The sequence below is a fragment of the Gambusia affinis genome, linkage group LG14 (assembly GCF_019740435.1).
Source record: "Gambusia affinis linkage group LG14, SWU_Gaff_1.0, whole genome shotgun sequence".
Classification (NCBI taxonomy): Eukaryota; Metazoa; Chordata; class Actinopteri; order Cyprinodontiformes; family Poeciliidae; genus Gambusia; species Gambusia affinis.
In genome coordinates this window covers 1,328,364-1,352,447 of record NC_057881.1, presented here as the reverse complement: position 1 = coordinate 1,352,447, position 24,084 = coordinate 1,328,364, and the positions used below count along the sequence as shown (strand labels likewise).

General features: G+C 45.0%; 2 protein-coding genes and 1 long non-coding RNA gene across 5 annotated transcripts in view; 1 reads left to right on the top strand and 2 right to left on the bottom strand.

The window, feature by feature from the left end:
- Window positions 1–24,084, top strand: part of nedd9 (neural precursor cell expressed, developmentally down-regulated 9) — a 27,880-nt gene continuing 3,796 nt past the window's right edge. Inside the window, exons 1-5 of one of the 2 annotated variants that reach the window (XM_044138812.1) lie at window positions 1–118; window positions 219–244; window positions 13,898–14,266; window positions 22,650–22,748; window positions 23,868–24,005. In XM_044138812.1, the coding sequence (XP_043994747.1) occupies window positions 233–244; window positions 13,898–14,266; window positions 22,650–22,748; window positions 23,868–24,005 (618 nt within the window). In that variant the 5' untranslated portion in view covers window positions 1–118; window positions 219–232. Of the gene's footprint in view, window positions 119–218; window positions 245–13,897; window positions 14,267–14,382; window positions 15,022–22,649; window positions 22,749–23,867; window positions 24,006–24,084 lie in introns of those variants that run through there. The other variant, XM_044138815.1, reaches the window with a different exon arrangement.
- Window positions 15,155–16,745, bottom strand: LOC122843775. Its single transcript, XM_044138816.1, has 2 exons — window positions 16,091–16,745; window positions 15,155–15,926 (listed from the first exon to the last, which is right to left on the bottom strand). The coding sequence occupies exons 1-2, from the start codon at window positions 16,596–16,598 to the stop codon at window positions 15,643–15,645; spliced, it is 792 nt and encodes a 263-aa protein (XP_043994751.1). The 5' UTR covers window positions 16,599–16,745; the 3' UTR covers window positions 15,155–15,642.
- The window catches only part of LOC122843776, a 13,974-nt gene continuing 8,571 nt past the window's right edge, over window positions 18,682–24,084 (bottom strand). The window contains exon 4 of one of the 2 annotated variants that reach the window (XR_006372770.1): window positions 18,682–20,235. This is a non-coding gene — a long non-coding RNA (uncharacterized LOC122843776). Of the gene's footprint in view, window positions 20,236–23,961; window positions 24,052–24,084 lie in introns of those variants that run through there. The other variant, XR_006372771.1, reaches the window with a different exon arrangement.

Genomic DNA, 24,084 nt, shown 5'->3' with positions numbered 1-24,084 from the left:
GAGCGCCCAGCCAGTCGGTGTGGAGCAGCAGTCCGGTCGGAGCGGAGCAGAAAACGGTGCGGCGCCTCTCATACGAATTTCTGCGTGTTTCTCCGTGGATGTGGCTCCGGATGGATCGGTAATTGAAAGACGAACTTCCTCCAGTCTGGTGTCTTTTACATGAGTCGCTGTTGGTCGTCTTAAACCGGATATTTGTGATATTTTCTTTGGATTTGCAGCGATAGGAAGCAGGATGAAATATAAGGTAAGTACTCGATTGGTTACTTTCTGCCGCCGCTTCTGTCAGAAACATTTCTGCTGAGTTTCTGCTTGAGTTTAGAATTTTAAAGTCCCAAACCTTTGAAATACAAACAGATTGTTAAAAACAAAGGAGTAATTTCACAAAGGAAATGATGACAGTTTCTCAAACTGTAGCTGATGTGGCTCGGAGCGCAGGTTTAAATTTGCTGCCAGCAGAAGCGCAAATATGAAAAAAGTCCCCCAGTTGGAGCGCGAAGCCACCAGGGCCCCCAAGTTAAAAACTAGAAACAGGAGCAGAGTCCGGGCCTGGACTCAGGTTTTACTTTGGCGTGGCCAGCTGCAGGAACGAACCTATAATCATGTGGGCTGGATGATGAGAGTTAAAGCCTGGAAATATATGTGACGCCATTCAGGACCTCAGTAAACTGCAGCAGAGACAGAAAAATGTTTTTTTGTTGATTTTTTGAAGTCAGTGAACTCAAACTTACTTCTAGATCTTTGGTGAAAGAAAAACCTCCAGATCACTGCAGACAATACAAAACAGAAAAACTACAGTAATGGCAGTCACATAAATATTAATGACTTGGATCAATAGCTCTAATAGTTTTTTGTTTTGTTTCCAAAACTGAGATTAAATTTAGGTTAATACTTCTTGAAGCTAACAGTTAATATAACAGGTATTATATTAATGTGACAGTTCTTCATCTTAATGGATAATTATGTTTTAAACTTTTACCTGTCATTAAAACTTGTTCTGGACAAATTTATGTAAAAATCCTGTCAGACTTAAAGTCTATTAACTGTAGAAAAGTTTTGGCCTTCCGTTGATCTGTTTTGATATTTTGATCAAATTACACAAAAGTGTGAATTAAGACGACATTTCCATGTAAACAGCTGAAAAACTGAAAATTAAAAGCAAATTTGTTTGAAGATATAAATAGATTTGGTTTAGGTAAATATTACAAACAGTGAGGATCGCCTGCAGGTGTAGCTGATTTAAAATCTATGAAATCGATTTAAAATGGCGTTAGCTGGTGGTTAGCTTGTCATGCTATTGGTTGTTAGCAATGATCCACATCCTGTTTGTAAAGGTTGATTTCTCATCCTAAATGCTGCAGAACAAACACTTTAAAACAGAACTGTGTTGGGCGTGCTGTGGTGGTGCAGCGGGTTAGAGCGCCCCACGTTTGGAGGCCCTAGTCCTCGACGCGGACGCGGGTTCGACTCCTGACCCCGGCGACCTTCTCCGCTTGTGTTCCCCCCTTCTTCCTGTCTGCCTACTGTCACAAAAATACGAGCCGCAAAAACTCTTCGGACAAAAAAACCGAAAACAGAATTGTGTAAAGGCCAGGCAGCCGATCCCAGATCTGTAACAAACCTGAGGTGACAAATATTTATCTTTTTCACCTCCGGTAAGTGATAGTGGATATTAATATTTTCTCCGCTAATATCGCAAAATATTAGCGGGGAAAAAAACTGATTCACATAAGAAGCACAATTCTTATTTATTACGATTCAGAGTCAATTTAAAAACATAAAAAGTCTGCCGGCCTCCATTTTGTTACAAGGTGGGATGTTCAGACGTTGCCGTGGAGACGGTACTGGAACGGAAAGCACCAAAACAAGGAGGAAACTCAAAAACGAAGGAGATAGATTTAACTGGATCAATCTTTGTTGAAGGAAAACATTTGGACTCATTTTAGTTTTCTTTACCAAATTCCCGGCCGACCCGGTTTGACATTAGAACTTTGCGAACGTCGTAAAAGGCGCGGCGCCAACGTACGCCGTTCCCTCCAGTACGAGCTGGAGGTGCGCTGTGATTGGTCAGAGGTTTGTGGCCATGTTTTATGGAGAAATGTTGGTATCTCTGGAATCTGATTCCAGGATCTGGGTTTTGTTTCGGGGTGTAAATCCAGAGCAGTGAGGAATTCTGTAGTTTTTACAATTCTTTACTAAAGAACTACAAAGTGCAGACGTGGCCTGGTGGGCGGGTCACAGTGGCTGATTTTAAGACCTTTGTGGAGGCAGATAAGATCAGTTTCACATGTTGGTATCGGCTGATCGCCAGGCTCCCAAATGAAGGAAATCTGGGCTGATTTATGGGAGCATATAATGGCTGGAAAGTGGATGAACGGTTCTTTAGCTCGGCTCAACTCCTGCACCGGATCCTTATTATCTGATCAGAGTTCAACTTTGTTCTGGTTTTAACAAACCAGAACAGAACTGGGCTCGTCCACTGAAGCAGACGGGTCCAGAAGATGGCCGCAGTCCATGCTGTTATGAAACGATGAGGATGTTGTCCTGATCATCTTCATCATCCACTTGTCTTAGCTTGATGCATCTTTGGTGTTTGCATAACAGGAAGTTCTGTGTTTCTGCAGCTCAAAGCCGTTAGCTGCTGGATTTGAAAAGAGAAATTCAAATCATAATTATACTGTTGATTTCTGGTTTCCTCTAGAGAAAAACAAATAATAAAAGTATATTTTTGTAAAAAAAAGGGATGTGAGCAGCACTTTGATTATTAAAAGTTAAAAGAAGGTTTTAAAAATGTATTTTCCAATATATACTGTAGATGTTACTCTAACATAGATAAAACTGAATTGAGACACAACAACAGGAAGTGGGTCAGTTTTTCTGTGAAAAAGCTTCCTTTACTCATCGTAGCTTAATAAACGGGTCGCAGGCCTGGTTTCACTCAGAACCGCTGAACGTTTGTGGTTGGATTTGCTGCAAAACTAAAATGAAAGCCAAAACATGAAGGAGATAAAAGATGAAATCTTAGTTTTCTACTGAATATTTTCCACTTCAACATTTTGTCAGTGAAAACTGATCCAACTTCCTGTGCTGGAGGACCAAATTTGCACCATTGTTGGGCCCCATAAGGCCCGCGGGCCGCACTTTGAACAGCCCTGAGATTGTTACTGCAGGTTTCCAAGTTTTTATCCAGACATTTTGACCAACCAGAGGCCAGCTGGGCTTCATATCGAACACCAGGAGCTTCAAGGTTTCCTGGGTTGTTGGATCCAGAACCTTCGACCCGGTTCTGCTGAGTCACGGCCCTGTTGCCTGCACCTTAATCACAGGCCAGCAGCAGCAGGATGGTTTGGCTGTGAGCGTCTCCATGGTGACAGTGGTCATGGTAAACAGGGAGGCTGATCAGTGGACCCTCTGCTGACAATAAACACGTTCCTGTCACACCGCATCGCCAGAGGAGTCCAGTAGGGCGGCGACGTTTGGACACTCAGGTTCCAGCTGGTCCCAGATCAGTTAAAGAGGGTCAGAATCTGGACTGATCCGCAGCGACACAAACAGACTATCATTCACAGAAACCTCAGGAGTTTATTAGAAATAAAACCATAAACCAGCTGAAACCTTAAAGATGAACAGATTAAAAAACATCCAGAATAAGAAACTAAATGAGAAGATGCGAGTTCACAACTTTATCCTTTAGATTTAACTCCATCCATCCATGAATTGCTAAAATCTGTGAATAGAAGAAACTCCTAAAAACACTTCTGCTTATTTTAACAGTTAAAACACCAAATACACCCTAACATCCATTAATACGCGCAGCAGAAGCCAACATCTTCCTTATCTTCAGGTTCAGCGAATCAGTGTGAAGGATAAGAAAAGGAGCTCCAGGATTGGATGTTTCCAAACATCAGCCAATCGTGTTTCAGGGGGCATTCTGTCTGGGTATTTTAGTTTCTCTATTTTCTTGGGATGAAACTACAAATCATAGTTAATCAATTTTTGAAATAATTGTCAATGCTTATTTCATTGCCAATAATTAATGAAAACAATGCAGCAACAACGTTGATGTCATTTATGGCTGTAATAAACAGGAAGTAGAAAGTAAACTAGCTGGGCCAGAGAGCCTCCCTACAAACTGCAGGTTTGGGTTTTAAAGTTCTGTAAAAACTGTTTTGTAAAACTGAGAAAGCTTCAACACTTCAAAATATGTTTAAATGATAAAAACATGGCAGCTGAAAGGTCACGATGCACTCATCACTGAAAACACCCAAACATCACATGGACCCAGATTTTGAGTGTTTCTGCTGCTGAGAGGCTCAGATTGAAGGGATTCAGTTTGAACATGGTGATGTTGGGATCTGCTTTCCCTGGAACCTTCTCCTTCCCTGCAGATGATGTAAGTGTGTCAGAAATAGCTGCACAGTCACAGCCAAGAGGAGCGATTAGGCAAACCCAAACTCAGTGTTTCCCTCTGAGTTTCTAGGGTTCAGACTTCAGGCAGTGGGCCAACATAGCTGGAGGAGAGTTGACATTGTTCTGAGAGCGAGGAGGAGGAGGAGGAGGAGGAGGAGGTGCTGAAAGGGGCTGCAGAAATGAAAGAGGGGTTGGGTGGGAGGTCGAGGAGCTCCCTGGGAGAATAAGAGCATTCCAGGCGATGGTTCATGGGAGGCTGGTTCAGAAGATGCACCGATTGTTTCAAGATGCCCCCCTTTACATTGTTAACGAGCCGTTTCTTTTCTGCTCCTGTCTGCTTCAGTGTTTACGTGTCGAAGCAGCAGTTCCTGAATGAGACGCTTGTTTTCAGCTCAGAGGAAACCAGAGGTCGACCCTCCAAACCGACAGTTTCACACTAAAAGCTCCAACCTGTCATGTGGCCAAGATGCATCTCAGCTCCTGTGTGACAAACGCAGCAGAAAAGGGTTTAGCAGCTGATCGGTTTAAAGGTTTGGTGTCGTGATTGAAACCTGAGCAGAACTGGACTAAATGTAATTTTTCTGACTACAAGTGAACAGAATAATGCTGAAAAGCGGTTTGCCTGCAGGTTAACCAGTCGTGTTTCCTGCTGCTGTTTGACCCGTTTTCCTTCAAGCAGCGTCATTCAGCTCGTCTGCAGGAAAGCAAGGATGATAACAGAGGTGCGTTAGGTCAGCAGTCAGGTTCTGTTGAGATGTAGGGACTGATACCGGACCAAAACGGGTCCAAAACTTTCATAAGAAGTTTTTTTTAACCAGAGATGCACCGAAGGAACCAGGCATCAGAATCGGATGATTTTCGCTCAACCAGCTTTGAAGCTTCATTTGGAATCAAAGCTGCAGAAACCAGTTTCATGTTTTCCCTCAGAACGCTCTGATCGTCCAGATGGCTCTAAAGATATTCCTGCTGTGCGCTCAGGGCGATCCGGTACTTTTGGAATAACGTTCCGATCCGCTCCGTTCTAAAATCTGGAATATTCAGTTTGTTGAATTGTGATGAAAACATGGAGAGGATCCCAAATACAGAAGACAAGCAGCTGAAGGTCCGGAGGATGTTGAAGTCTTCGTATCGTTTTGTTCTCTGTTGTCTACAAACTATCACCATCGCTTCTTTCTGGTTGGTCACATTTATTTCTCTGGACTCACATTTGGTCTCAAAGTTCTGAGCGGTTTCCCGCCGGACCCCTGAGGTCAGAGAGTAAAATCGGTTTCTGTGCTGCTACTGTACAACCAATATTTTATCCCCGTGTGTCGGTTCTCATGGGTTTTTGAAAATCGACTGTTGATTTTAAAATCGTAAAACGCTGACCGGTGAGCAGGTTTCCTCTCCAGTTATTCACATGAGGAGTTTCATTTTCTGTTCATCCAGGATTGGATCATAGAGACAATCTTTCAACGTCTGTCAGGTTTTGAAAATCGGTCAATAGTTTTAATTTTTAGTTTTATTTTTATGCGTCTCCTAAAAGCTGCAGATCTAGTTTTCAATGTTTTCTGTCCAGGTTGACCCAGATCCCTCTGGTTTTCCGTTCGTATCATGTCAAACACCCTGAAGTCCCTCTGAGTGATCAGAGTGGGAATGTTGAGGGATTCATCCCAGACGGACTCGGCGACTCGTCTTTGTGTCTGACATCTCTGCGTAGCGTGAAATCAGAGGGACACTGCAGTGAATCTCCGGCTCATTGGGGATTCCTGTATGCTAAACCATCCAATGTGGCCCCGCGGAGATACCACTCAACATATTTCACATGTCAGCTAATGCCCCCCCGCGGGGATTACTGTTGGTCTCCAAGGGTTACCGCGATGCTGAGGCTCAACCTCGCCTGGCATCGCCGCGAAGCTGGGAAATAATCCTGCAGGGAGGCTCTCAGATCATCATCCAGGCTGTAAATCACTTCAGGACAGACGTCTGTCGCAGATTTAATGTCTTCCCGCTGGAGTCCCAGGATGAATCGTTGTTTCCTCAGGACCTAATGACAGCTTAGAGAGACGGAGAGGATCCGGTCTGCTTGCAGGAAGAGCTGCAGGGCGAGGAGGGAAGACTACATTGGAGTTTATGTGGCTGTAAAATCAGCAGAAAAACACAAAATGAGAGGAAGAAGAAGAAGAACCTGCTGAGCTTGGATTACTTCCTGTGACTGAAGGAGTTGCAACAGAGCAAACATCCTGTTTCATCAGGAGCTGAACGGCTCCAGACCCACAGCAGGAACCCATCAGAGGGACTTTTTAGAAAACGACACGTTTGAAAGTCGTTCCTGTTTAAAAACCTGAATTCAGAAACAACAGAGAATTTCACAACATTTTACAAAAAGAACAAACAGAAATTCTTCCTTTAGACCATTTAGTGAGATTAGACTTCTGAATGAAGTCATTGTTTTTAATATTTTTGTCCTGTTATTGGGGAACATGCCGCCCTGGGGCCCTGGCGTCCGCGGAGGTCAGCGATGACCGCTGGCCACTAAAATCCAAGATATTTGTTGTTTTTTTGCTTTAGAAATATCACATATAACCGGACTTTTGTGATAAATTTTAAAAAAAGAGAAAAAAATCAGCGGACCTGAAATGTCCACCAACTTATGCGTAATAAAAATGTCTCAAAGACAAATTCCTTCAGGGGAATAGAAAACATCCGACTGCGTTTTAAAGCTGTTTGGTGTGAAAAAGTCCAAACCAACTGAAGAAGGACCAGAAAACGGAGCGAAGAGCATTTTCTCCGTCTGTCCTCTGAGCTCTTCTGTCTGGAGTTCATTTCTGACTCAGATTTTCTCCTGATTTGTCGACTTTCTGGTTTTTGGAGAAGATTGTGTGGAATTGCGTAAACTGCTGCTCTATCAGGGCTTTTAAAGTCTGAAGCTCTAATTTAAAACAGATATTTATGTTTCATTGATGTTATATTTAGTAACATATTAGAAAAGCCAGCACAGCCTAATTAGCTCATGTGTTGATACTCATGATAATTTACAGTTGGAGCAGAATCTGGATGAATGCTGAACATGAGGACACATTTTCAGACTATTTCAGGTTTTCCTGCTGCAGATGAAAACATCTGGAGACACTGAAACAGTTTTGCAGGTGAAGATTTTAAGCTGAACTGAGCTAAAAGCTGCTGCAGGATGTAAATAAATGATTGAAAGTAAAGCGGTGAAGATGTGGGACAGAGAGTTTGGCCACGTCATGACTGGGCTCCTGAACATACAGGTTACAGCTGCGTATGTTGCCATGTTGCCATGTTGCCAGGGAAACTCCCTCCTGTCGTCATGATTACGCTGCAGAGATCAGCTTGTGGCTCGGCTTCACATCCTGCTGCGGACCTGCCGCTCTGACTCTGCAGGGCGTGGAGGTTTCCTCTGCAGCCAGCGGGGCCCAGGCATGTTTACTCTGGGGACAAAGGCGGCTTTTTATGCTCACACTGACAGGAGTTTTCTCTGTTCTCCGGTTTAAACGCCTGAAAGGCCAAAAGTGACGTAAAGATCAGCGTTGAAGTGATTTCCTCTGAGCAGCGAGCTCTTCCTTCTGCAGGACCTGATGTTTAATCTTTACCGCAGAAGGTTTCAAGTTACCAGCTATTTATTACTTGTTGTAAATATCAAACAGAAAATCTCTGTTTTGGGGGTTTTACTCATGCAGATTGCTCTCTGGCATCATCTATACCCACTACTCCTTAAGGGTAATTCAGACCGACCAGTTAAACGATCAGTGGTGTTTGTGGAGTGTGGGAGGAAGTGGGAGTACCCAGAGAGAACATGAGGCAGGAAGCAGAAAGGCATTGACCACACCCGATTCTGATTTATATCCATTCTAACCGTCCTTCCATCATTTTTGTAACATGCATGTTGAAGTATCACATTAGAAAAAGTCGATGGAAACGTTAAAATTCAAATTAACTTTTTTAATTTTGCAAAAGACGTTTTAACACTCACTTGAGATGGTTTTTAGCTTTTATGAAAACACATTTGCTGAATAAGTTCTAACACTCCGGCAACAGGACATGTGCCTTACCAGAGGCACCAAACTCTGAGAATTTTCCAAGTCCGAACTTCCAGTTGGAGGGCAGGACTCTGTCCATGTTGGCAACCTCTACTTCCTGTTTATTACAGCCACATGTAACATCAACATCTGATGGAAATACACTTTACATTTATCAGTAGATGGAAACAAAACTATTTTGCTTTTCTTTTTCGTGACATTTTAAAAGTTTGCTCAAAGTTAGTTTGACAGTGGGATGGAAGCAGCTTCCCCTTGGATCCATCTACACTTTTCATAAAAGAGACCTGGGTGGAACCTTCATATTCAAGCCAGATATTAACTGAGTCACTGCTGATGATAATCTGTCAACTCACTGTTCTTTTGCAGCCGGAGGTTTAAAAACCGCTGAATGAACTAAAACTTCCACTGATGTTCTCATTTCTGTGGTTTTAACTCGGTGCTGCAGAGCTCTGGGCGTGTCGGTGTTATGAACAACATGGAGCCAACCAGCTTTCAGATGATATTCTTTAGAATAACGTCTCATTATCTGAATGTATCTGAAGTTTGATCCAACCTCGTTCTGGAGGAACCTGTGTGTTTGCTCTGCCCTCAGAGATAAAGCATTGCTTGTTGACAGTCGGTTGTGACTCTTTGTGCTGCATCGATTTATGGCTGGTTGCGTAAGGCGATATTGGCTGTATTGTGTCACGTCCCCTCTAAAGCCTTCGTGGTGTAAAGATGTTAACTTATGGCAGTCGGTTACGAAAATGGTCCGGCTCAGAACAGCCTGCCCGATCAGAACCTTCACACGGCCCATTTATCTGAACCGGCTCTCACCCGCAGCAGGCCTCACTCCAAGGAGCGGCTCGGAAAAGTCATCAGTTCCTCATTACCGTCATTACTATAATTATGTTCTATATTAAGGCGCAGAAACGAGGCCAGATGAGTGTGTGTGAACCACCGCCGGGACGCGTGCTGCAGCGGTGCGGCCCGTTCCGTCCCGCCGACGCACCCCCACCCGCTCGGCAGAACGGACCGCCGCTTTTAGGAGCAGGTTGTTTGTTTGGGCTCAAAACAGAAGCGCGCTGGTTGCCATGGGAACCTGGGTTGTGTGTTTGGAGAAATTTTGAGCCAAAGCCGCCTTCGTCCTGATGAGAGGAAACCACCCAGTAACCACCTTACTGAAAGAAAAAGGTGGGGTTCGTTACGCAACGACTGTCCTTTATTTCTGGAAAAGTTCAAGCAGAGCTGGCAGCCAATCAGAACACACCGGTACCGTCTGTGTAGACGCAGACATCGGATCAGAGCCAGGTCCATTTCTTCCTGTACTAGAGGACGGGGGTGTCATTTCTTTTTCAGTTGGATTAATTTCCTCAAACACGTCTGAACTCTACATCCTGCCACTCTTCTCTGATTTTACTACAAACTCGACCAATCAGAATGGACCATACTTCCAGTTCCAGTTCAGTAAAGTCCACCTGATTGTTTTTGTGATGGTAGGAGACCAAAGAGGAGTCTAATGGTTGCTATGGAGACATGGTGACATGATGAATACAGTTGAAAGTGGTTCATGTTTGCTGTGTTGCAACTGTAGAACCAAATCTGTAATTCCTCCAACATTTTGTCATGTGTTGGTCTCTCAGGTTCTGAAAATCTTAAAAATCAGACAGGTGTGCTGGTTTCCTCTCCAGTCCTTTCTGCATGGGTAGATTCATTTTCTGTTCATCCAGCAGCTGCTGACCCTGGGTCTTTCTGCGTGGAGTTTATATGACTGGGTTTCCTCCAGGTGGACTGACGACCTGTCCAGGTTTTCCCCATCCTCTCATTGCTTCTTCTTGCCACTCGTTTCTCTAAAACAGAGCCACTTAGCCATTGTTTGTTAGACTTGTCAAATATTTGGGAAACCATCAGATTTACCCTGATCTGGATGGCTCTATGTAGTGGACCCATTAGGTGCTCTAGTTTGGTTTGTCTCCGACAGTTTGTGCTTCCTTAGATGGAGATCTAAACACTGTTAGAACCATGTAAACACTGGCTTGTTTACTCTGTTCTGATTTGAACATCTGGACTCAAACCCAAACAGGTTTGTTAGCATGGCAGCTCAGATCGACAGATTTTCAGACAGATCTGTGGTTTTTACAGCCAACAACCAGTTCAGACCAGTTAAAGGTCATGTTTACTGCTCACACCAAGCCTCAGATATCATCTTTGAAATCCACCATTCACTATCTGCAGAGATGCTAATGATTCATCAAGTGACGTGGTCTGTTCTGTTTCCCTCCCTAATAAAAACAGAACCGCAGTGAGAAGCTGTGAAAATGTGTCAGACCATTTCCTTTGGGACCTCTGCGGTCTCCAGACTCACAGCTGAGTTTTTCTATAAACTCAAAATGAAACTGGCTGGTCTGAACGACGTCACAGAGGTTCAGAAACTTCTGACACTGTGGGGTAAAGATAATGAAGGTGTTCACCAGAGACTGAGACTGGGACTACTTTTGTTCTGCCAGTTTGCCAGTGAATACTCTACTGTAGCCGTACTTACTGCATTTTCCTTCCTGTGGTCTGGATGTGTAGTTCTTCAGCGTTATGAGGGCCTTCTATGTGGACGTTGGGGAGGCGGTTACTAATTTTCAGTCCAAAACCAGAACATTTACTGGGATTATTTACCAAGTGGACCTACAAAGACCTGAAAAGGTTCAATTTGATGAATCTTCCAGGTTCTTACTTCAGGTTTTCCCCTAAATCTTGCAAATATGACTTTCAGATTCTGTTTATATGCTTATGGAGGACATTAAGACGCTGGACTCTTATCAATGCCTGGGTGTTCACCTGAACAATAAACCGGTCAGCACTCAGCTGACTACCTGCTGAGGGCTTTGGGAGTGCAGGGGCCGCTGTGGGAGATCTTTCTGCATCCGAGGTCATATAAAGGAGCATTACCACAGGTCCTTCCCTTCCTCCCCGCAGCTGTTTGACTCTGTAATCATCACTGCTTCCAACAAACTCAGTAAGTGTTTACATCCCTGCTGGTATCTGCACAGTTGTAACGTTCTTGTGAAAAACTATTTTTGGTTTCCTGAATTAGAATCTGTTATTTGTGGCTTCAGGAACAACTTAATTAGAGTTTGGAAGGTTTTTTTGGAAGATTTGTTTGTAAAGTCTCCAGAGTAAAGACTCATCTTCAACATGTAGAAAGGCATAGAAAACTTTTGCTTACTCTTCATTCCTGATGTCAGATTTCCTTGGGGGTAAAATTACTGATCATATCTAAAGTAGCTTGATGGGATTTGATCAAAGAACTGTTTCCAGTGCAAGTTTAGAGCCGGTTCTTAATTAAAATCGGTGGAGAACTGGCGCTGCCTTTGCAGTAATATTCCACTGAGGAAGGAAGGTGAGAATCATGTGTGGGCTGGTTCACCTTCTGCCTGTTTAGAAAATATTAAAAGTCCTTTATCATGTGCCATTTCTGAATACAGACTACTGGTTTACATTTTTTTTTAAATATCATTTTATCTTTGGTTTGTTTGCATTTTAGCGTTTTCTGTTTTCAATCCACAAAGAAAAGTTTCAGAACCGACAATAAATTGAACTTTGGTCAAGAAATTTGGTGAATTTAACCCCAGAAAGAGTTAAAACGGCATCATCTGCATCAAAATAAACACCGTTACAAAATATCAAAGTGGTGTAAACTGAGTGGTTACAGATGGTCTTGGCTTTAACACCTTTAGGTTTACCATCTACTGCATGTTTAAATAAAGAAGATGAGCAGATTGTTGTGGCTGACAAGGCGGGTGACGGGTCAAAGTTTCTTTACACCTCCACTCCACCAGCTTTCATCTCAGGAGTACAGCAGTCAAAATGGTGGGTTTTTAGCTCTTTTTCCGCTTTGGTTTCAGTCTGTGTGCATGGTGTTGGTGAAACTGGCAGCAGGTTACAGATCTGCAGGAAATTTAATTTCTGCTGTGAGTGTCCTCCACAGAGAACCTGCAGCTTTGACAGACTGCATCCTGTTGACTTTCAGGAGTCGACCTGCAGCTTAGTCTGGTCTAAAATGTTCTGCTGTTCGAGTCGCCAGTCTGAGCAACACAATGCCTGGCCCTCTTAAGATGCAGTTAAATCAAATAATCTTGATGTTAGAGCCGTTTTAACATCAGAGGAACCAGTACTTGCTTCCTTGTGGACGACCCGTACGCCTCTGCCCCCATTGGCCAGCAGCCTCCACCCAGGGTCCAGCTCAGAGTGGTTGTGGGTCGGATCCCACTGGCTGGGATCAGACAATAGGCAGGGAGACCCCGGCCCGATACGGGGAGGGAGATAACGGCCGGGACTTTTACATGGGAACTACGTGGATTAGACTGGCAGAAAAGAGGAAGGTCAATGAAGGTTCAAGAAAGCCTTGAACCAGCAGCCACAGAGAAAGCTTCCTCATTACCACAGTCAAAATGTTCCTTTTCCTGTCTTTCTGACTTTAATAAATAAAAATGTACATTTCTCGTCAATCGGGGAGTAAAAAGAGAGCAGCAAACTGTCACGCTTTGTGTTTTAATTTGGACTTTCAGGAAACAAGGGTCTGTTAATAGTCGAGTTAAATAAAGTGTTTGCTGTACATGTACTCTCTCTTCATATCTACAGTCGACGTTTCCTTGAGCAAGTCACGTATTTCCTAATTGCTCTTAATGGAGCATGCAGGCTGTTGGACAGCTGCAAAAAGCTGAAGGTTCAAAAGAAGTATTCATGCACAGTTTCCTCCTTCGCTGGTTAAAAAAGGCTCAAGAACTGATGCATTTACTGCGGTAATTAGGCCTAAATGCCTCGCTCAGGCCCAGCAGCACCGGCGGCGCCGTGCTCAGGGGCTTTTCCTATCTGCAGGATCTCTGGGTTTCAGTTATTATCCCTGAACCTTCGTCGGACCTTTGGAGAAACCGTTTCCTGAAGCGGTGCGTGGGATAAGAGCAGCCCTCCAAGTTCAGGTTTGGTTTAAAGGGCAAGAGGTCAGTTCAGTGTTTAAAATCTGGAGGTGAACTTTCTGTGAATTCTAATGTCTTTATACCCATTTCTGGATAAATCTGAACTCTGCAGCTGGTTAACTAGAAACTGGATGCATAAATCAGTCCAACTGTTTTAAAAAGTGCCATGAATCAGATGGTACGACAGAAAAACTAAAGTTAATTGAGGTTTCATCCACATTCACTCATGAATTGAGCTCATGTTGAGCTGTTGATCCAAGTGATCGTCTTCTTGCATATCCAACCAGAGTCCGTCCCTCCTTTGGGAAAAGCTGTGGAAAACCTTCAGTTTCTGTTCTCAGACTTGGACTAGGACTCTTGAAAACATCAAGCTGGGCTCTAACAGCTCCTAAAATGGAAAATGCATTTAGGCAGCCATTTCCCAAAATACTGACCCTTTGTTGCAGAAACCCAGAGCTGTTCTTTGTGATAACCCTAAAGAACTGCCATCTCTGTCTGCAGAACCTGATGGCCAAAGCGTTGTACGACAACGTGCCGGAGTCTCCCGAGGAGCTGGCCTTCAGGAAGGGGGACATCCTGACCGTCATCGAGCAGAACACAGGCGGACTGGAAGGATGGTGGCTCTGCTCTCTGCACGGCCGCCAGGGGATCGCCCCCGGCAACCGCCTGAAACTGCTGATCGGCCCGATGTTCGAGGCCCAGCCATCGGCCACCGCCCAGTCACCACCTCAGAGCCTCCAACAGACGGGGACCTCGGGGGCCCAGGGCCTCTACAAGCAGCCGCAGGGAATCTACCAGGTTCCTGCAGGACAGGACATCTACCAGGTCCCACCGAGAAGCACCCTGGCTGCCGAGAGCACACACAGCAAGGCGAGTCCTTTTCATTTCCCTCAGCTAACCGTAACTGCTGCTCTCTTTATCAGTCTGACTGCTGATTAATTAGGTTCAGGATGAGAGACGATAATTTCCAGGTTTTCATTTTAACGAGAGGCTGGACCTGCTGATTTCTCTGATTAGTGCTTGATAAGTGTCTCATTAACCAAAGCAGCTGCTGGAGGTAAAATGGTCTCCATCAACAGTTTTCCAGGTTTATTTTTGGCTGCTTTTTCATGCATTTGTTGAAGCAGAATTACAGGCTTTCCACTTTACCAGAATATTTTCTGAATATTGTCAACAAATCATCAATAACTCGTACATTTCCATGTTTCCATGAAAATGTCTGCATGTGATTCAAACATTTGTCCCCCGAGAAAAATAAACTCCATGGAATAAATGTTGTCCAGCTACGAGAAAACTTAAGATCTGTGATTAAGATATTTGAGGCAAATTTACATTTTTTAATGAATTTAAGACTTTCTAAGGCCTTAACTTTCTTATAAATGAATTTGAGACTCTTTCTGCTTGTGCTCCAAAGGTTGAAGAACTGCTTCTAATTTCACCAACTGCATTTTGAGAAGTTTCTAGGTGTTTCAGGGAGAAGTTAAGAAACTTTAGACACATTTAAATCCAAACATTCTGCGTTTGCATCCATCATAGTTCAGTGGCAGGTCTGTGCTGAAACACGATGAGAAAATGTCCTCGTTTATCGGAGCGTTTAACCCGATGGGCCCTCCAGGAGACGGATGGTAATTAGATGCCCTGTCAAGATTTCAGTCCTGAACTAAATTTTATTGGATGAAATGAGGAGAAGTGAGGCTGGTTCCCAGCTGCTGTACCAGTCTTCCCAGTAATAACTGTATGTTGACACGCCCAGTCAATCACTCCTGCAGGTTTAGCCCAGAGCTGGTATTAAGGTGGGAAATGAACGGCGTCTCTAATGAGTGGCTGCTTTGTGCTGTAATCCTGTTACTGCGCGGATGAGACGAGGTTCTGGACGTGTATCAGGCCCACGGATCAGTTTAGGGTGATTGTTCCTGTGATTTAAAGAGACAGTCCTGAGAAAGGCCGACTGTGCTGACTGAAAAGCCGCCGATCGGTCCAGTTAAAGCCCGTTGCCTGCTGGACGTTATTTTACTGGATTTAGATTCGACTGTTCAGTAGTGAGTTGAATCATCGCAGGTTTAAATCAAAACAGGATCAGAAAGTAAAAAGATTTCAGTCCTGAACTAAATTTTATTGGATGAAATGAGGAGAAGTGAGGCTGGTTCCCAGCTGCTGTACCAGTCTTCCCAGTAATAACTGTATGTTGAGCCCAGTAGCCACAGAGGAAAGGTTCTGCTGGTCTTTGTGTCCCAGTTCCTTCCAGCTCATCCAGTTGTTTCCTCTTGATGTGGCTCAGAGGTTCTGATGTGGAAACGGACCCAGAGGTTTGATGTACCTCCGTACTGGGACCATACTGGGAACACACTGGGACCATACTGGGACCATACTGGTAACACACTGGGACCGTACTGGGACCATACTGGGAACACACTGGGACCATACTGGGAACACACTGGGACCATACTGGGACCGTACTGGGAATGTACTGGGAACACACTGGGACCGTACTGGGAACACACTGGGACCATACTGGGACCGTACTGGGAATGTACTGGGAACACACTGGGACCATACTGGGACCATACTGGGACCGTACTGGGAACACACTGGGACCATACTGGGACCGTACTGGGACCATGGGACCGTACTGGGACACACTGCTGGGACACTGGGACCATACTGGGACCACTGGGACTGGGTGGGACTGGGAATGTACTGGGAACACACTGGGACCATACTGGGACCGTACTGGGAATGTACTGGGAACACACTGGGACCATACTGGGACCGTACTGGGACCGTACTGGGACCATACTGGGACCGTACTGGGACCGTACTGGGACCGTACTGGGACCATACTGGGACCGTACTGGGACCATACTGGGAACACACTGGGACCGTACTGGGACCGTACTGGGAACACACTGGGACCATACTGGGAACACACTCGGACCATACTGGGACCGTACTGGGAACACACTGGGACCGTACTGGGACCGTACTGGGAATGTACTGGGAACACACTGGGACCATACTGGGACCGTACTGGGAATGTACTGGGAACACACTGGGACCATACTGGGACCGTACTGGGACCGTACTGGGACCATACTGGGAACACACTGGGAACACACTCGGACCATACTGGGACCGTACTGGGAATGTACTGGGAACACACTGGGACCGTACTGGGACCGTACTGGGACCGTACTGGGACCATACTGGGAACACACTGGGAACACACTGGGACCGTACTGGGACCGTACTGGGAATGTACTGGGAACACACTGGGACCATACTGGGACCGTACTGGGAATGTACTGGGAACACAGGGGCCATACTGGGACCATACTGGGACCGTACTGGGACCATATTGGGAACATACTGGGACCACACTGGGATCGTACTGGTACTATACTGGGACCGTACTGGGACCCAGAGCGCCGGGGTTCTGGGAGGCCTGCAGCTGATTTCCTCCGTTTCCTCAGGCTCGCCCCTACAGACGGGCCGGGTCCAGAGTTCAGATCGGCTCTTATCGGCTCTTCCAGACGCTTTTTTCTTTCTTCTCTTCCTGCTCCACTCCTTCCTCCTCCTCGGCGTCCCGGTGCTGACCCAATCTGCTACTGCAGCAACAAAAGCCTTAACGATTGGCAGCACAAATTCAGGAAGTTTATGGGTCGGGGCGTGTCATCGGGTTTGATAAAGCTTCAGGTGACCGGGTCGTTAAACACGATGATCCGAGCTTCAGATCCTCCAGACGTCTGAGATTCCTCTGAAGCCCATAAATCAGCAGAACAATGCGCTCTGCTCCACGTTTCCCCAAATGGAAACTTTGAAGCAATAAATGTGATCAAGTATTAGAGGACAGCGGAGGAATGCAGGGCATGCTGGGCTGGAGGCATTCACAGCCTCTTTAACCATAAACTCAAACCAAAACAGATTCCTTCTCATGCCGAAGGAAGCAAAGAAAACCGGATCGGTTCTGGAGACCAAAATGTCTGCAGGAATCTGTCCTGTCTGAGATATTTGGACTGAACCATCAACGGAACAACAATCCCCAAACTTTCACATGGTTTTAAAACGCCTAAAAAAAAAATCTACTTTTATCCACTATTCAATAATTATTACATTTGTTCAACTTAAATGCTGCCTTATAACTTCTGATTTTAGTTGAGCAGGAGTTCTTAGACATAAATAATATTCAACGTGGCCTTTATTAATAAATTCAATTATTTTTTCTGGACTGGTGCCTCTTTTACAGGAGAAAGTCACATTCAGAAACAAACCTCCTGGTTGAATAAAGATTATTTTAAATTTAAATTAGCCAGGGGCATTTAGCATTACCCTCCTAAAATATTTTAAATATGGAGGAAAAATAACCCTGACCCCAGCATCTCCTTGGCAGCATTATGCTGTGGGGGACAAGGGGGAAACAGGCATGTTTCTGAGTCAGAATGGCTCAATTAAAGCCCAGTTTAGTTCCTCCTGTCGGTCTCCTTCAGGATGATAATCCCTTATTATGCTCTCAGTATGGTCGTCATGGCGATAAGCCCATCAGGGCCTTGTCAGCAGCACAGTATTCATCCAGAGAACATCTATGAAGATGTTTTTGTCAGCAGCTGTCATGAATTCTCAGTGTGCATGTGACTCAGATGATAGAGGCAAGAGGTCAAAGGTCTCTCAGAGTTGGAAGCACAGACAAGAGAGAATTGTGGGTAATACGGTATGATTGTTCCAACGTCCTGCAGCCGTAAAACCAGCGTGCACTCCAGGAGTCTCTGTCAGACTGAATCGATTTTAACCTCTGGTACTCCTGAGGCTAACAGCCTGGAAACATCCATCATTTCTTAGAAACCGGACTTCAGACACATCCAGTAGCATTACAGATTACTGCAGCGACGGATTAAACTGCTGCTTTGATCACAGCACCCTGCTGTTCCTGCTGCAGCTGCCGCCTGCTGCACACTGCTAGCCTTCCTGCTGCACCCTGCTAGCCTTCCTGCTGCACGCTGCTAGCCTTCCTGCTGCACGCTGCTAGCCTTCCTGCTGCACGCTGCTAGCCTTCCTGCTGCACCCTGCTAGCCTTCCTGCTGCACCCTGCTAGCCTTCCTGCTGCACGCTGCTAGCCTTCCTGCTGCACCCTGCTAGCCTTCCTGCTGCACCCTGCTAGCCTTCCTGCTGCACCCTGCTAGCCTTCCTGCTGCACGCTGCTAGCCTTCCTGCTGCACGCTGCTGGCCTTCCTGCTGCACGGTGCTGGCCTTCCTGCTGCACGCTGCTAGCCTTCCTGCTGCACGCTGCTAGCCTTCCTGCTGCACGCTGCTAGCCTTCCTGCTGCACGCTGCTAGCCTTCCTGCTGCACGCTGCTAGCCTTCCTGCTGCACGCTGCTAGCCTTCCTGCTGCACGCTGCTAGCCTTCCAGATCCATGGAAGGCTAGCTGAAGGCCACAGAGGAGGACGGCTGCACGATTTGTGTCTGCAGGCCATTAGCAGGAGGGAAGAGATGATTGAGAACAAAAGCAATGAAACGGTGAGAAACACAAATGGAGGCGATAAAAATCAACCACAGCCAGAAAAAAGGCGCCGGACTCGCCCTTTTCTTTCTGTCTGTGTTCACAGTTCTGCTGTTTGGCAGAAACGAACCTCACAGTGTAGCTGGAGGAGATTTTATCTACACCAACACTTTTAAAACAAACCGCAAAAAATCATCAAACTCTTCATATTACACTAGTTAGAGCTGCTAAAATATTTTTTAAAACTTAAGAAATAATGTTTTTAAGTTTTATCACTGTGAATTTTAATGGATTTGAGAAAAATACAGAATAAATTGAAACTAAGGAGTTTCCTTTAACTGTGTTTAAAGGAAACACAGTTTCCTTTGATTTTTTTTGCTAAAATCAGCAAAAACTGATTTTTGCTGTTTTTTAGTCAGGCTATCTGCTCCAGTAGCCAGAGTTCTCTACTACAGTTCAACAGCCTTACTTTAATAATGTTGCTCCTTTGGTTTACGTACCTCGACTCTTGTGAGTTTTTTGCAAGTGGAAACATTTTTGAATGTTTAAAATTACGTATTTTTGCTAATGATGGAAAAATGTAGCAGCCAGCTGACCAGCAGTGCTTCTCATTCCAAGGATTTCAGACACCAAAAGTATCAATAGGTTGTAAAAACTGAGATTGAAAACATGGAAAACCTCAGAGTTGTTTACGTTAATTAGCTGCAAAAAGAGGAAAAAGCCTAAGAGCTTCAGTCAGGTAGTAACTAGTGTGAGATAATCAGATCAACATCAAGTCTGAGCATAAACCATTCAATCAGAAACTCAGTTTACAGAAATGCTGAATTCATCAGTTTTTTCCTTTATTCCATCTGGAACCAGATGACTCGATAATTACAGCAGCATAATTTAAGTTTTTGCTGGTATATAAATTTCTTTGGTTTAATTTTCTGATGACAGAAGAAAAGATTTCTTCCCTTCTTGTCGACATTATGAGTAATGGAGGATGAACTCAACATCCTGTCTGCACTTCAGCCTTGAATGAAGTCTTTTATATCAGTTGGAGCGTTTGAATGTGGCTCTGTGGCTTAAAGCGAAAACATGATGTCATCGCTGATGTCATGTAACGTTTAAATGTGTTTGAATTACGACTGAAAAACTGGACCTGCCTGAACTCGACCCTGACGACCCAAAGCAAACAAGGTGCTGCTGAAACAACCTCGAGTCGCTCACCGCCACACACAGGCGCCGGGATCCAGGTGTAGCCCCGCCCCTTCCAGGCCCCTCTCACCTAAGTAAGAAAGGGTTTTTCTCCGTTTGTTGGTGACATCATCACTCTACGATTCTCAATGTGCGGCCGATGAATCCTGCAGGGGAATCAGAGGGAGGAGACGGGAAACAACATGGCGTCGCTGCAAAGCAGAGGCTGAGCCGCCATCTTTTTATTGCTGGTAATGAGACGCTATATTAAGCTCTTATTTTGAAGTCTGTTTACGCAGCAGTTCTGTTTCCTGTCCTTTTGTTTTTCAAAAACACTGAGTAAATGGCAAACAGTTTATATAAACAAACAACCAGGGCTGTTAAAGAAACTAATACATGCAAAAATTCACGTTTATGAATTGCTTTGAGTCTCTTCATGTTCTCTCTGTGAAACATGTTGGGTGTCAACATGGTTGAATTTAGCATATTAGCATTAGCTGCTCCTCAATATCACATTAGCCCTTTAGCTACGACCCTATGGAAATCTGACTTTGATTTGGTTTGTGCAGCGTAATGTTTCTGGTTGGTGCTTCAGGGTGAAGAGTGGTGGCCACTGCTGTTCAAATGTTTCCTGCTGGATTCAGTCAGTGGTTCTGACGGTTAGGTGAAGCAGCTTCTCTCTCAGTTTTAGCCAGTTGAGCTGAGTAATTATCTCTGGTTCTGCTTGTCGTCGGAGCTCTGATCACGTCGGATCCATCCATGGTTCAGGTTCTGACCCCACATGCTCGCTGCATGACGCACCAACAGGAATCCCAACTATGAAGTCTTGAAATCATCAGGTTGAGATGGGAACTACAGGAAACACACGAACTACCATTAGGCAGATGAATGAAATTCCTTTCCATAGAAGGAGTTTGGTTTTCCGCTTTCCATTTCTTCCTCTTGTTCCTTTCAGAAATCTTGCCCAACTTTCCCCAGAAGTGTTGAACCTGCTCTGAGGTCACGTTCCTTGCTCCCCCCTGACAGCAGAGACTCATCAGGGGATTAACCCGAGCCTCTGCCAGAAAGTCAGACGTATGGTTCCCATTTTCCAGCCCTGCTAATGAACCCTGCTCCATCAGCGCGGTGGTAGCTGATCTTGGGGGCAGAGGAGGAGGACTGCTCTTGGGAACGACATTCCCAGCATTCCTGGTTTCCCTCTGAAGGTCTGTTGCGCTGCTGTTACGGCTGTGAGACGGCGAGGCCGGGGGAGGGAGTCAGGGTGTCGGGGAGCTGATTAGCACCGACAGGAAATGGTGATAAAACATTAACAGGGTCAAAGATTTCCCCATGAAAGTGAAACCAGTCAGTGTTGGGTTTCTCTGGATGAAAGTCTTGAAGTTTTATGAAACGAGGTTGATCTTTAAACAGTGATGTAATGATTATCTCAGCAGGAGTCGAGCTGATTCCAGATTCTGCTTCAGCTTTCTTTCTGCTCATGAAGCTGTTCTCCAGCTCAGAAATGTGCAGCTTTAAATAAAATGAAGCTCAGGTTGAAATTGTGCTAATTTTTTTCCTCACAGCTGCTCAACCTTTGATTCAGCTTGAATCATCTTCCAGTGCAGCCTGTGGCTGAAGTCCAAACAGCTTCTAGAATTACATTTCTCTAGCTAAAGACCCGACTTCAGCGTTCTAGCTATCCGGCCAGCAGAGACGATATTCAACAGTAACAAGATCTGGATGACAATATCAGTTGCTAGGTAGCACTGCTAATCCACCTCCTTTGCTTTTGCCACTCCTGTTCAGAGATGTTAGAGTAGGGGATCAGAGCCTGCAGCCCTCTTCCTCTGAATGAAGTTTTACATGTAAAACTCTGCTTGGGTCCATTTTTGAGCTTATTTAATATTTAAGATCTGTCATTAACATATTTAAGGCAAACTGACTTTTTAAACATGAATGTAAGGTATTTTAAGGCCTTAATTTTAGATCCATGTATTTAAGACCTTTTAAGGATGCGCAGACTCCCTGAATCAGGTCCACTTGGAAAAACACCTGAAACAAGCTGCTCTGCTTCGAAAGGAAGTAAACTGTGAGAAAACCTGAACCGATGCCAACTCTGCTAACACGACACCAATCTGGCAGGGAGGTGGTAGCATCATGCTGGGGGATGTTTTGCTGCTGGTGGCAGTGGTGAAGTGATTGGAGCTCCAACGTGCTGCTGAGCGGCTGAAAGCTGATCCCTCACACGTCCACAGCGGTTGTGGGATGCAGAGGGTTAATGTTTCCCCTTCAGTGTTAATGAACACATTATTAGTCTCAGGTTGTCTGTAATTATCAGCTGTGGGGGATTTTACTGAGCTCAGATGTTTTCTGTGCAGCTGTAGGCGTTTATGAATCAGCTTCCTGGGTCCTGGTACAGGGACGTTATCAGGAAATAACCGCCTCAAATAGAATTACACAGGGTTACACAAGGACGAGGAACAACAGGCAGCCAAAACAACCACAGAGCAACACGGCTAACACGGCTGCCCGGGGGCGGCACGGCTGCCTGGGGGCGGCACGGAGTTGTTGTTTCTGAATTTGTGTCTCTGCAATCCAACAGGTCGTGACCCCAGTCAGAGTGGGACAGTCCTACTCCTACAGCCCCGGACAGCACAACCAGCAGGACCTGTACGACGTCCCGCCCAGCAGATCACAGGGGGTAGGTGTCCTGTTTCCACGGAAACACCGTCATCGCCCGCTCTGATGGGTAGCTGTTGTTACCCATCAGAACATCTAACAAACCAGACCCGGTTCTTTCATCTGAGCCGCGTTAGGCCGTCTGGGAGTCCTCAGTAGAGGCAGAGATGAGACTTCAGGTCTTTAGTGAACTCACAGACAGATGGAGGTTGGTGTCGGCTCCAATCAGACCCCTGTGAGGTGCAGCATGTGGGGCGAACTCTCTACCATGTGGATTAAATGGAAACCCACAATGTGACCCCATCAGTGCAGATGATGTCTGACGCATCGACAGGGTTATTCAATCATTTCCAACTAATTTAGTAATCAACTCAAAAAAAGAGTTTTCTGAAACAGTCAGAGCAGAAATTAAGCAAAAACTGCAAAAAATGTTGTTTTTAAGATAAAAAATGTACATCAGTTGTTCCCAGAACTCCTCTAATGGCAGTTTTAAATCTTCTTTAAGTCTTTCAGCAATATTTTCTATGCAGCTTTAATCTGTTAATCTAATGCGTAATCTCCAGGTCAGCTCTACTCTGTACTGATGTTCAATCCAGCAGAAAGAACAAAGATTTTCACATGTTGACGTTAAAAGGGATTTTTAGCTGCAGATGCATCTTTTCCTACAAATGATGCATTTTAGGCAGCAAAATGTTTAATTTCTTTTTGAATTATTTTTTCTTTATTTGTTTATTTTTTATAATTGTTAGTTGTTGAACAGTCATCAGATGCATCCCTTCCTGGTTTTCAGCTCCAGCAGCTCCTGAATTTATTTTAGGATTATTCATATTGTCCTAAAGTTCTTTGTTGTGATATTTTAGGGAAACATTTCCAAACCTTTCATAAAAAATAAATGAAAATCTGATGCATCTAGTCTTCCCAGCAGATCCATGTCACGTTAAATAAAACAGAGCAAATAAATCAAATATAAAATGTGTTTAGTTACAGCTGGACTGGTTTTAATTTAAAACTTGCCATCAAGTTTAGGCTTTTTCATTCCCTCGTGTAGCAAACAAGCAGCCAAAGCTCAGAGCTCCAACAACAGGTTGTGGTTGAACTTTGACCTCCGTCTGGGTTTTAACGTTGGCGTTCTGCGTTCCAGGTGTACGATATTCCTCCTGGCCAGATGTTCCCGGGTCAGCAGGCTGCAGCCAGGAACCAAGGGATCTACGACGTTCCTCCGTCCCAGACGGAGCCCCGAACACAAGGCGTTTATGACATTCCTCCTTCCTCCCAAGGGGTGAGTGCGGGGAAAACCTCGATCAGCCCGACACCCCGACTTATTCCTGTCAAATAAAACCAAACGCAGGAGGCTGGAA